The sequence below is a fragment of the Arvicola amphibius genome, chromosome 12 (assembly GCF_903992535.2).
Source record: "Arvicola amphibius chromosome 12, mArvAmp1.2, whole genome shotgun sequence".
NCBI classification, from domain to species: domain Eukaryota; kingdom Metazoa; phylum Chordata; class Mammalia; order Rodentia; family Cricetidae; genus Arvicola; species Arvicola amphibius.
The window spans coordinates 122,232,771-122,244,219 of NC_052058.2; the positions used below are offsets into that span (position 1 = coordinate 122,232,771).

The 11,449-nt window shown below is 54.8% G+C and overlaps 2 protein-coding genes across 6 annotated transcripts; both read left to right on the forward strand.

Moving 5' to 3' along the window:
• Positions 1–1,336: 1,336 nt before the first annotated feature.
• On the forward strand, positions 1,337–5,921 carry Ca11 (carbonic anhydrase 11). 4 transcript variants are annotated; one of them, XM_038313700.2, is made up of 9 exons: positions 1,337–1,816; positions 1,904–1,978; positions 2,692–2,834; positions 3,799–3,984; positions 4,192–4,287; positions 4,427–4,499; positions 4,839–4,993; positions 5,093–5,258; positions 5,796–5,921. In XM_038313700.2, exons 1-9 carry the CDS (start codon positions 1,750–1,752, stop codon positions 5,819–5,821), a joined length of 987 nt encoding a protein of 328 aa, XP_038169628.1. In that variant the 5' UTR covers positions 1,337–1,749; the 3' UTR covers positions 5,822–5,921. The 4 variants fall into 4 exon arrangements, with proteins under 4 accessions (XP_038169628.1, XP_038169625.1, XP_038169627.1 ...); XM_038313699.1 differs by adding an exon at positions 2,114–2,179 and having other exon boundaries at positions 1,755–1,816; positions 5,093–5,921; XM_038313697.1 differs by having other exon boundaries at positions 5,093–5,921.
• A 552-nt stretch (positions 5,922–6,473) lies between these two features.
• Positions 6,474–11,394, forward strand: LOC119802539 (D-box binding PAR bZIP transcription factor). Of its 2 annotated transcripts, XM_038313494.2 has the most exons (4): positions 6,474–7,063; positions 7,882–8,292; positions 9,512–9,723; positions 10,898–11,394. In XM_038313494.2, exons 1-4 carry the CDS (start codon positions 6,925–6,927, stop codon positions 11,111–11,113), a joined length of 978 nt encoding a protein of 325 aa, XP_038169422.1. In that variant the 5' UTR covers positions 6,474–6,924; the 3' UTR covers positions 11,114–11,394. The 2 variants fall into 2 exon arrangements, with proteins under 2 accessions (XP_038169422.1, XP_041911944.1); XM_042056010.1 differs by lacking the exon at positions 7,882–8,292 and having other exon boundaries at positions 6,488–7,063.
• Positions 11,395–11,449: the final 55 nt, after the last annotated feature.

Genomic DNA, 11,449 nt, shown 5'->3' on the forward strand with positions numbered 1-11,449 from the left:
TGCCTGCCCCCTCTGTCCTAGAGGCTCTCTTCAAGTCATTCGGTCTGTGACTGGGCCCTCTCCTCTGCCTTTGGCTTTGCTTTCTGCATGAGTAACTGTGTTTAAGGTCCCCGATGTTCAGGTCTGTTTCTATGTTTCTGTCTTTTATCTCTGTCCTGCATTTCCTGCCTAAATGGTCAACTCTATCCTGTCCCTTAGTGTCTGCCTCACCCTATGTCTTTCTTTGTATCTGTTTGGCTCTGTCTCTCTCCTTGCTTGCCCTCCTGGCTCCTTTAATCCCATGGGTGGGTCGCTCTGCTTCAACCTTTAATGTATTTCTTTTCTTTTTCTTTCTGTTTTTCTTTTCTTTCTTTCTTTCTTTCTTTCTTTCTTTCGTTTCAATTTCGTTTTCAAGACTGGGTTTCTCTGTGTAACCCTGGCCTCCTGGGACTTGCTCTGTAGACCAGGCTGACCTCAAACTCAGAGATCCACCTGTCTCTGCCTTCTGATTGTTGGGATTAAAGGAATGCACTCCCACCCCAACTTCTAAAGTTATTTCTTGGTGCCTGCCTCTTCCCACATCTTTGTCCTCTGTGTCTCATTCATTCTCCTTCTCTGTGGGCTGCCAGTTGTTTTGTTTAGACAAGCAAGGTCTTATTGTGCAGTCTAGGCTGGCTTCAAATCTTCACCTCCTGAATGCTGTGGTAACAAGTGGGACCCACCATGCTTGGTCTGTGTGTTTACTGTCTTTGTTGCCTTCCCTGTGGCCTGGCACCATGCTTTTCAGTGCCTGCGCTCTTGTCTCTCTGTCTCTATCTCTCCTTTCTGCATGGCATCTTGATCATTTTTTTTTTCTCTAAGCATGTCTCTGACTCTGTGACTCTAACGTGTCTCCGTACTTGTCTTCCTTCCTACCTGGTTCTGAACATGAAGTCTCTCTGTGTCTCTATTTCTCTGTCTCTCCCTCCTATCTGACATCTTGCTTTCACCTGCCCCCTCTCCCCGCCTTTCTGAGCACCCAGCTCGCCTCCAGCCTTCGCCTCACACCGAGTCCCCTAAGCCTCTACCTCCCCCTCCCGGCCAGCTGCCTTTCTGCACTCCAGGTCCCCAATGCCTAGTGGCATTCTGGCCTTGGCACCTGGAGCAGGGGGCCTCGGGCTCTCTCAGCTGCAGCTCCTCCCTTCCCAGGGCTGGGTCCCGGGGTGCGGCCCTTTTTACTGCGGAGGCCCCCAGTCAAATATCAAACCAGTGGGAGCAAGCGGGTGGGGAAGAGGAAAGCAGGATCAGAGGTGATGGGGGTGGGGATAGGGAGGGAGCGTGGGAAGAGGAGGAGGAGATGGAAAGAGGGAGAGGCAGCACCGGGCGAGGGAGGAGGTGAGATAGAAAGGAAGGCTGAGTCGAACAGGGAGGAGGAGGACCGAGGGAAGAAGAGAAGGCAGGGTGAGGGAGGAGGCGGAGGGAGTGCACGCGGCGGGTGCGCGGCTGGGTTCTCTGGTTGAGAGCGAAGAGGGGGTGTGCATCGGCACCAAGAGGGACCCGGGGCCGGCGAGACCGATCGCAGCTCTGGGAGATAGAACGAGAGCAGGGCGCCGGCCCAGGAGGGCAGAGGAGTGCGCTTCAAACCGGCACTGGGGTGCGCGGTCCCAGCCCCTGCATCTCGGGAGCTAGGTCTCCCGTGCTGGGGACAGCCAGGCTGGAAGTCCCAGGAGGAGGGGAGGGGAAAAACTAGGGGGCCGGGAGCTGGGAAAGGGTCGCTCTGAGGCCTCTTGGATGGGGGGTGCGGCTCGCCTGAGCGCCCCTCAAGCGCTGGTACTCTGGGCCGCATTGGGAGCGGCAGGTAAGACCTGGGGGTCCGGGCAGTAGCCCCTAAGGGAGGAGCGGGGTGGGGTGCCTAGGAGAGGGATGCAGGCTGCTCTCTTCCTAGCTCACATCGGACCTGCACCTGATCCCGAGGACTGGTGGAGCTACAAGGAGAATCTCCAGGGAAACTTCGTGCCAGGTGCAAACAGGGTGGAGACCCGGAGCCCGACCCCGTATTCCTAGGCGCTGTTTTCCCCAGACTCCAGACTTTGGGTCCTCGATCCTCTCATCTTCCACAGGACCAACGCTCCCAACCCCTTCTTTCTTCCCCCAGGAGTGAGCCCCGGCCTCTGAACCTCAGCGGCTCACCACGGGACATTATACATGCGCATTTCAAGTAGTGAGTGGGAGTGAGTGCAAGGAAAGAAAAGTGTGGGGGTGGAGAGATGGAGGTGGTGTTTGCAGCCGGAGGCCGGTCCTATTCCTGCTGAAAGCACAGGCTCAATAGCTGTAGCGCAGGTCCCTGCCCCGCCCCTCACCCGTGTCTTCGAAGCCCTCTTCTGCAACTCTCCCCTAATACTCTAATCCAGCTGTGGGACTTGGGAGACTAAAAGAACTACAATTCCCATGGGGCATTGGGACAGAAAGATGAATTAGTTGGTTTCACCTCTGAGGCCTATTGGAGTTGTAGTTCTGTTTTTACATAGCCTTAAATTGGGAACAATACATGGAGGAGTTAGGAGCTTTTGGGAAAGGATTCCAAAATTCTTCTAGGAAATAGGATTCTGGCTTTTCTGTGCTTTTCTCTTAGCTTCAGATTTATGCCCTCTTTCTTCAGACGGGTTGGTTATCCCTGCCCCAGTCCAACACAGCAGGTCCTGACCGGGAACCAGTTTATTTCTGTTCCCACAGGGCCTCCCTTCTGGGGCCTGGTGAACGCTGCCTGGAGCCTATGCGCTGTGGGAAAGCGGCAGAGCCCCGTGGATGTGGAGCTGAAGCGGGTTCTTTACGACCCTTTTCTGCCCCCACTCAGGCTCAGCACCGGGGGAGAAAAGGTAAGGAGCCTTGCATTGGGGTGAGCAGAGGGCCTGTGCTGAGGCGGATGGTGAGCTGTGGGGAACAAAAGTTACCAGCTGGGTGGAGAGAGGCCAGGCACCTCACTCTCTGGAGATCACCTGTTCTTCCATTTCCCACTGGTTTCCTCGACTTCCCATGTTTGCCAAAATTGATGAAAACAAAATGCAACCCATGCCAAGTGTTTGAAAATGCTAAACCCACGAATGTGCACAAGACCCACACAATAGGTGCTGTTTTCTCATCTTTAGTCTATATTCTATATTATACACTCACCGAGGTACCATTTAAGAGAGCTGGCACTCTGAGTCAAAGCCTCAAATTCATTGTCTAGTGTGTCCCTCAGTTCCTCAGATCTACTTTCACACTAGGCTTATGACAATCATCCCTGTCCTTTTCATTTCCTGCCCCTCCATCGTCCTCCCTGTCCTTTGTCTAGCCTTTAGCTCTATATCCTGTAATCCATTATTCAAACTAAAGCCCCCCCCCATGTCATCCTAGCTACACAGAAGGCAGAGGCAGGAGGATCTCTGTGAGTTAGAGGCCAGCCTGATCTACAAAGCAAGTTCCAGGACAGCCAGAGCTGTTATAGAAAGAAACCCTGTCTCAAAACAAACAAACAAACACACAAAATAAATAAATAAATGAATGAATGAATGAAAGGAAGAGGACTTACTCTATAGCCTAGTCTGGACTTGAACTCATGGCACTCCTCCTGCCTCGGCTTCCTCAGGGCATGGATTACAAACCTGAAATAGTACTCCTGGTCTAGTACTCGTTAACCAAATTAATTCATCAATGTTGAATATCTGTAGAAGACATGGTCTGAGCCTGGGGAGTGGCTTATGCCTAATCAATATTAAATTATTGGACTCAGGGAATGGACGAGTGGAGCATGGGCGGGAGCCATCTCTGTGTCCCCAATAGCTTCTACCTCTCCTGCAGCTCCGGGGAACCTTGTACAACACTGGCCGCCATGTCTCCTTCCTACCTGCACCCCGCCCTGTGGTCAACGTGTCTGGGGGTCCTCTTCTTTATAGCCACCGGCTCAGTGAACTTCGGCTGCTGTTTGGATCTCGAGATGGGGCTGGCTCTGAACACCAGATCAACCACCAGGGCTTCTCTGCTGAGGTGGTGACCTCTAACCTATGACCCTCCACACTAGGCCACCCTATTTTTTTTTTTTATCTTTACCTCATCCATCTACCAAAGGCTACCTGTCCCCACCCTAAGTACTGATCCCTAATGCAATTCCGACACCAAATGCCTTAGCCTTGAAACCATTCTCTCGACCCCTTCTGCTAAGGACCCCTTCTCTGTGTGCCCCTACTCCACCAGGTGCAGCTAATTCACTTCAACCAAGAACTCTACGGGAATCTCAGTGCCGCCTCAAGGGGCCCCAATGGCCTGGCTATTCTCAGCCTCTTTGTCAATGTGAGCGGGGCAAGATGGGCAGTTGGCTTCCAGGGTGCAAGGGCCAAGGGAGGTTGGGAGGCTAGGCTCCTTATTCTGGGGTGGTGGGCCTTTTGGGAGCCCTGGGCTGCTGTCTCCTCGCCTCATGCCCCCTGCATAGGTGGCTGGCAGCTCCAACCCATTCCTCAGTCGCCTCCTCAACCGGGACACCATCACCCGAATCTCCTACAAGAGTAAGTCCCCAAGCTTGGGGTGGAATCCCAGCTATTAGAGAGGCTGGGGAAGGAGGGTGGCAAGGCCAATCTGGGCCGCAGAGTGAGTTCAAGGTCGGTCTGGGCTACTTAGTAAGATCCAATGTCAAGACAAGAAGTGAAGAGAGTGGCTGGTGATGGAGCATTGTGACAGAATCCTGATTTGAACCCCTCGGGGAAGGGCTCAGTGGTCCCTGCCTCGCATGCCTGAAGCCTAGGTTCAGTCTCCATACTGCAACAAAAACGAACTCCCCATGTATTGGTTGTGCACAGGTGGGTTCCCAGGGGACACCCTTTCATGCTGGCTTGCTATCCCCTCAGATGATGCCTACTTTCTTCAAGACCTGAGCCTGGAGCTCCTGTTTCCAGACTCCTTTGGCTTCATCACCTATCAGGGCTCTCTCAGCACTCCACCATGCTCCGAGACTGTCACCTGGATCCTCATCGACAGGGCTCTCAATATCACTTCCCTCCAGGTGACCTCCATGTGTGCATGCTGCCCCTATCCTAAGTACTGCATTCCCTGGGCTCCGACCTTCTCACTCACCTATGTCTTCCTGTGCTTCTTGGGGCAGATGCACTCCCTGAGGCTCCTGAGCCAGAACCCCCCATCCCAGATCTTCCAGAGCCTCAGCGGTAATGGCCGGCCCCTGCAGCCCTTGGCCCACAGAGCCTTGAGGGGCAACAGGGACCCCCGGCACCCCGAGAGGCGCTGCCGAGGCCCCAACTATCGCCTGCATGGTATGCTTCAAGTGTACTCTCCTTCTCGATACAGTCCACATTATTCCAGGGCTATCTGTGGGACACATTCCTCAGTCCTTTCTCCCTCTCCCCACGGAGACACCTGTTTTCCTTGTGGTACAATTACATACTCATCCATGCCCTCTGCCTACCAGCACTTTCCAAGATGGTACGATCCAAGTCACGTGTTTACAAATGGTATGACCCTACTTATGGCTAGAGTCTTGTCTTGGCTATCCCCTTTCTCAAAATCAGCGTGGTACAATCCCTCTGTCTTCTTCACTGCCCCCGGAAATCTTCTCAACAGGGTACCATGGTACAGTCCAGTTTCCCATTTTTTCCCCCTTCGTGTACAACAACCTTTACGCAGACCAGCCTAATCTGCACGTCCCATCTGACCCTCTTCCCTCCCTAAATGGTTCGACCCAGGAGCTATTTCCCCCAATTTGGTTTATTCCAGCATCCTTTAGCAGCCAGACTGTGGTAGAGCCTTATGCACTGAGACTCTCCACCACAAGCCGGCACCTTCTTTTGCAGTGGACGGTGGTCCTCATGGTCGCTGAGACCGCCCCCCCAAAAGAGGATTACTCCCGCCTGTTCTGAGCTTCCTCACGAGGAAAGGGGAGTCACCCTAAAACAAAGCTATTAAAGGGACTGAATGTGTCCAGCTTCTCGGTGGTTTGATTTTCAGTCGCGATTAAGAAATATCTGGGTATTAAAAAAAAAATCTTTCCTGAAGCTCACGTCTTTCTGCTTTAACCTGCTGTAATTGGTGTTCTGCGTTTTTCCTAAAGCAACGAGCCCGTGTCCACGCGGCTGCTTTAAGAGGCACCCCCTTCCTGTCCCACACTCGAATCGGGCAGCACGCGTAGGTCCATGTGCTTCCCCTTCTTCCTGCCTCATTGGCTCGAAGTGGGTCACGGTCCCGCCCCCAGCGCCTCCTCTCATTGGTCAAATATAGGTCAGTGTCCCGCCTTCTTCCAAAAGGAGAGGCAACTTCACAAGCTCGAACCCCTCACGCGCCTCCAGGGTCTTGGCAGATCCCGTCACTTCATTGGCTGAGCGTATCAAGGGCTCGAGATGTGATTGGCCCTTGCTTGAGGCCCGAGGGAGGCACGCGGCTGGGGTGCACGGCCCAAGAGGAGGGAGGGGGCCCAGAGGAGGGGCACGCGCTCTGGCGTCGGGTGTTTTGGTTTGGATTTTTTTTTTTCCGCGAAAGAAGTTTGCTTTGGCCACGCCTCAAGGCTGCCGCCTCCTCCTGCCCCCTCCTCCGCCCCTGGGCGCACACCTCTAGGTGCAGATTGCAAAGCGCCTTTCCTTGCGAGAAGTGCAAAATTTTCAAGAGCCAGAGGTTCGCCCTGCTGGTATAGAAGGAACGCGCGCCTGTGTCTCTTGGGGACTCTGAGTTGCAAAGAGACAGCTGCTTGTTCCCCAGTCGCCCAGACTATAGGATCCTTCCCAGGACACTCGGAGCTGCACCTTTCTGCAGAGAGGACTGCCTGGCCCTCGGAGATCTTAGGATCTGCAGCGATCGGATACGGGAGGCTTGCACGCCACGCGCTCCCGATCCTGGACACACTCGCCCGAACTGCAGAAGTGTGCAGGTGACTGGCCTATCATCGTCGACTCGCCATGAGCTCATGAACCTGGGAGCAGGTGTCCGGCGATGGCGCGGCCTCTGAGCGACAGGACCCCGGGCCCCCTGCTGTTGGGAGGCCCGGCCGGGGCCCCCCCTGGCGGGGGAGCGTTGCTTGGGCTGCGGAGCCTTCTGCAGGGGACCAGCAAGCCCAAAGAGCCGGCCAGCTGTGAGTTCTAGTCTCACTGTCTTAAGGACTCAAATGTTGGGGTGGTGGTTCGCGGCACCTATGTGCTAGGTATCTCGTCTTTGCTAGTCCTCATTCGGTCACTCAGGTGTTTAGCCATCTCAGTCTCCCCGCGTCCATGACCAAATCTGACACCTGGAAGGCCCAAGAGTCAAGTCCCCAGAGTCTTCCTCCATTAGGACGCAGTCTAGGTGCCAGCCCCCCCTCTGTCTTCCCCTTGGCCTCGGAGTCTGGACCCCTGGCGTCCTGGGGAAGGGAGGGGGTGTGTCGAATGCTCACACGGTGCTGACACGGGCTTGGGCGGGGCCTCACAGGATCACGTGGAGACTAGAGACGGGGAAATGTGCCTGAGCGGTGGCGCCCCTTCCTGCCCCGAAAAGAGCGTGGGGGAGGGGATGAGGGTGCCAGCGGTGGGGGAATTACTGAGCTGTTACTTTTTCTCTCTCACCTGCCCGACCTTTCACCCACCCTGTCTCTAAATCCCTCTTTGTAAACTTGCATCGTTTGTCTCTGGGTTGTTTGCTGACACTATCCCTATTCCTCTCTACACCGTCTCTTTCCTCTTTGGGTCCCTGTCCTCTTGACCCTCTCTCTGGGACTCCCCATCCTCTATCTGTATACCCCTCTCCTCTTTCTGGGTTCCCGTTTCCCTCCTTGTTTCCACTTCTCTGGGTCTTTGCCCTATGACTCCCATCTCCTCACTTCTTTGTATTTTCGCCATGCGGGTTTCTATACTTCATCTGTGACTTGGGGTTCCTCCTGTGTGTCTCCATCCCATTCCGTCTCTCCCTGACCCACAGGTCTCCTGAAGGAAAAGGAGCGGAAGGCGACTCTGCCCTCAGCTCCCGTTCCGCCACCGGGCCTGGAAACGGCTGGCCCAGCCGATGCCCCGACTGGGGCGGTTGGTGGCGGTGGGTCCCCGCGGGGGCGCTCAGGGCCGGCGGCTGGCCCGAGTCTTTTTGCGCCGCTGCTGTGGGAACGCACTTTGCCTTTCGGCGACGTGGAGTACGTGGACCTGGACGCCTTCCTGCTGGAGCACGGGCTCCCGCCGAGCCCGCCGCCCCCCGGGGCCCTGTCGCCGGCACCCTCTCCGGCACGCACGCCCGCGCCCTCCCCGGGGCCCGGCTCTTGCGGCTCCTCTTCCCCCCGCTCGTCGCCGGGGCACGCCCCCGCGCGGGCTACGCTGGGAGCCGCCGGCGGCCACCGCGCAGGTGCGGTGAAGGGGCGGGGCTGGCGGGCAGGGGACGGGCGTCGCCATGCTTTTGGAAGTCTGCCCAATGAGATGCGGTGATCCATTAGGGCACCTGGGCCCCCAAATGCGAGGGGGATTGTCTAGTGAGAGGCTGTATTTTTCTCTAGGACTAAGTTTCCTAACGCTCTTGGAGCCAAGACTAGAAACTCAGAACACCTTAGTTAATTGGGGAGCGGACTGTCTCAAAGTCTGTCCAGATTATGGGAAACGAGATAGGACTGGATTTCAAGGACACCTAAAATGGGAGCAGGCCAGAGCTGGGCGCTAGGTTCCCGGCTCCACCCCCTCCTTTCCAGTTGAGGGTGTTGCATTATGGCTCTCAGAGTCTTGAAGCAGAGAATGTCGGGATCCCGATTCCGGATTGTCCAGAGGGAGCTCCCCATATTCCTGCAACGGGCACCTAGGATCTTAGAATTGGCAAAGGGCTTGTCAGCCTGTTCTCCCACGATCCCCGTAAGTGCGGGGTGGGGAGGTAGGATCCTTGGAGATGTTGGAGCTGATACCAAAAGGAACAAGAGGGGAGGCGGACCCCCCTATCAAGACAAGGAGTCTCGATGTGGGATGCCTGGGTACACCTGTCCCTGATCCGACCTCCAGGCAAAACACTGCTGCACATTCCCGCGCCACGTGAGTCCTCCTTCCCTGCTGCGCGCACGCGCTCTCACGCGCGAGGAGGCGGGGCCGGGGAACGTGAGGGTGCGTGTGGTGGGGGGGTGGAGAAGGGAAGCAGTCGGCCGGCCACACGTGATGCGGCCCTGAACCGGTGTCCTCGTTTGGCCCCGAAATGGCTGTTCTTAAAGGCACAGGCATCACCTTTTTTTTTAGCCAAGCTCCTGGAACTTCGGAGCAGCTTCTGCTTTTCCATCACTCTTAGGAGTGAGTCTAACAGGTTTAAACTCTGAGCATACAGATGATTCAGTAAGTAGAACTCAGACGAGAGTGAGAACAAAGCTAATACCAAATATGAGGTTTGGAGGTTTTGGAAGCTGCTAGCAGACTCACGGGATGTTTGTGCCTTACTCGTAAAGGTAGAATTACTTTCATGGAGGCTGAGGGTCTTTGTCATAGGGTTGATGCTTGACCGGCAGGCTTTGTGTTAAGTGCAGAAACTTAACTGCCCTCTGAAACAGCAGCTCCCAAACTGAATACTCAGGCACTCGTGATGTGTATTTCTCCAGGCTTGCCCTCTAGGGACACACCCAGTCCTGTGGACCCAGACTCCGTGGAGGTGCTAATGACCTTTGAACCTGATCCAGCTGACCTTGCCCTGTCAAGCATTCCAGGCCATGAGACTTTTGACCCTCGGAGACACCGCTTCTCAGAGGAGGAACTGAAGCCTCAGCCAATCATGAAGAAGGCAAGGAAAGTCCAGGTGCCTGAGGAACAGAAGGTGAGCCGGTGTGAGGCATGGCCTTGATCAGGAAGGAAGCTTCTCTTTGGGATGAGGTTTCAGAGCCTCATCCCTATAGGCATACCTGGTTCATGAGGCTCCTAGGGACAGGCTTTGTTGTGAGAGTCACCGAGATGGTGTCACTGTGGAGTCCAGTCACATGGACCTAGAACCCCCATGTGGATCAGGGCACAAGTTCCCAGAGACCTCTTTGCTAGTTACAGCTTTCTTTAGCTTCCCATTAGCATCTCAGCAGCTGGCCTGGCTGGGGCTGACATTGTCAGCCTGGGGCCTGAAAGTCACCTCTTACCAGCCATGTTCTAATTTTCAGGAGATTCATCAGCAAATGAATCCTAACGTTCTGCTTTTGCTGTTATTGGGGTCTCTGCTAGCGAAGGCGGCTTTTCTCGTGTCTTTAACACGACCTTGCATTTATAGCTGTTCCAGCATCCAGTTCCCTCTTAAGTGGCTTTTCTTCTACAGCGCTCAGCTGTTGCTAGGGAATGTGAATGAGTCCTGGGGGGCTGGAACCTTTAATTAGGAAGCTGGGTGGAGGACCCTTAGTATCCTCAGGGGAAGCGTCAGCTTTCAGCTCTTCCTTCAGTTAGGTACTGGAGAGAGAAAGGGGAGGGCAGACAGCCCCCCTTCATCAGCAAGGGCAGAAGGAAAGAAACTGGGTCAGATCATTGGGTCTACTTACAGCTCCTGTTTACTTACTGAGATGAGGTTGCCTTGGCAACCAGAACATCAAATCCATGGTGGGGGGGGGGGGCTAACCAAGCTTTTCTTAGCAACCAGGGTCTGGAAAGGTGATGTTGTAGGGCAGTGTGCTCTTCTATAGGATAAGCCCCTTAGACCCTGAAGGCCTCGTTGCTAGGTAATAAATATCCATAGCAACCAGCTTTCCATAGGTCCTTGTCAAGTGGCCAGGCTTGCTCTGCACAGTGGAGAATTTGAAGACCAGTTATTTTTTTTACATATGTGTACCTGGAGTCTATCTCACGTTTTAGCTTTCTGCTAGGGACCTGTTCTTAGCAGGTGGGGCAGTAGACAGCAGAACTTTGGGTACCTATCCCAGCACAGACCTTTAGGTCTTACTGCTGTGGGAGTGTTTCCAAACCTGCCACTTGTTCCTTTGTTGAATCTCAGTACCTTTCCACCCCTCCGTCCCCAGGATGAGAAGTATTGGAGCCGGAGGTACAAGAACAATGAGGCAGCCAAGAGGTCTCGAGATGCACGAAGACTCAAAGAGAATCAGATATCAGTGCGGGCAGCTTTCCTGGAGAAGGAGAATGCCCTATTGCGGCAGGAGGTGGTGGCTGTGCGGCAGGAACTGTCGCATTACCGCGCTGTGCTTTCACGCTACCAGGCCCAGCATGGGACACTGTGAGGCTCCTTCCACCCTGCCTGGACAGCGCCCTATTCCTTACTCAGACTTGCACCTGACACTCTTCCTCCCTCCTCGTTCCGTGGCCAATGGTCTGGCCAGCTAGGTGACCCCAGGGACGATATGATACAGACAAATACATTTATATTTTTAAGAAAAAGCTAGCCTTCTCCCACCTCCCTCATGGAGGTGGGGAGGGTCCTGTGTGTGCTCTTAGCACTTCGGGGAACCTGTCTACCCAACCGCCTCCGTCAACACAATCCTGAATAAATCTTGAGAACCCAGGAGACAGCTCTTGTGGGGGACAAAGCAGCTACTGGCTCTGAGTCCAAAGCCAGC

Coding starts and splice junctions, on each gene's coding strand:
- Ca11 (XM_038313697.1), top strand. CDS start 1,750: ATGGGGGGTGCGGCTCGCCTGAGCGCCCCTCAAGCGCTGGTACTCTGG. Junction 1,817..1,903: donor GGCCGCATTGGGAGCGGCAG/GTAAGACCTGGG, acceptor CTCTCTTCCTAG/CTCACATCGGACCTGCACCT. Junction 3,985..4,191: donor ACCAGGGCTTCTCTGCTGAG/GTGGTGACCTCT, acceptor CTACTCCACCAG/GTGCAGCTAATTCACTTCAA.
- LOC119802539 (XM_038313494.2), top strand. CDS start 6,925: ATGGCGCGGCCTCTGAGCGACAGGACCCCGGGCCCCCTGCTGTTGGGA. Junction 7,064..7,881: donor GCCCAAAGAGCCGGCCAGCT/GTGAGTTCTAGT, acceptor CCTGACCCACAG/GTCTCCTGAAGGAAAAGGAG. Junction 9,724..10,897: donor AGGTGCCTGAGGAACAGAAG/GTGAGCCGGTGT, acceptor CTCCGTCCCCAG/GATGAGAAGTATTGGAGCCG.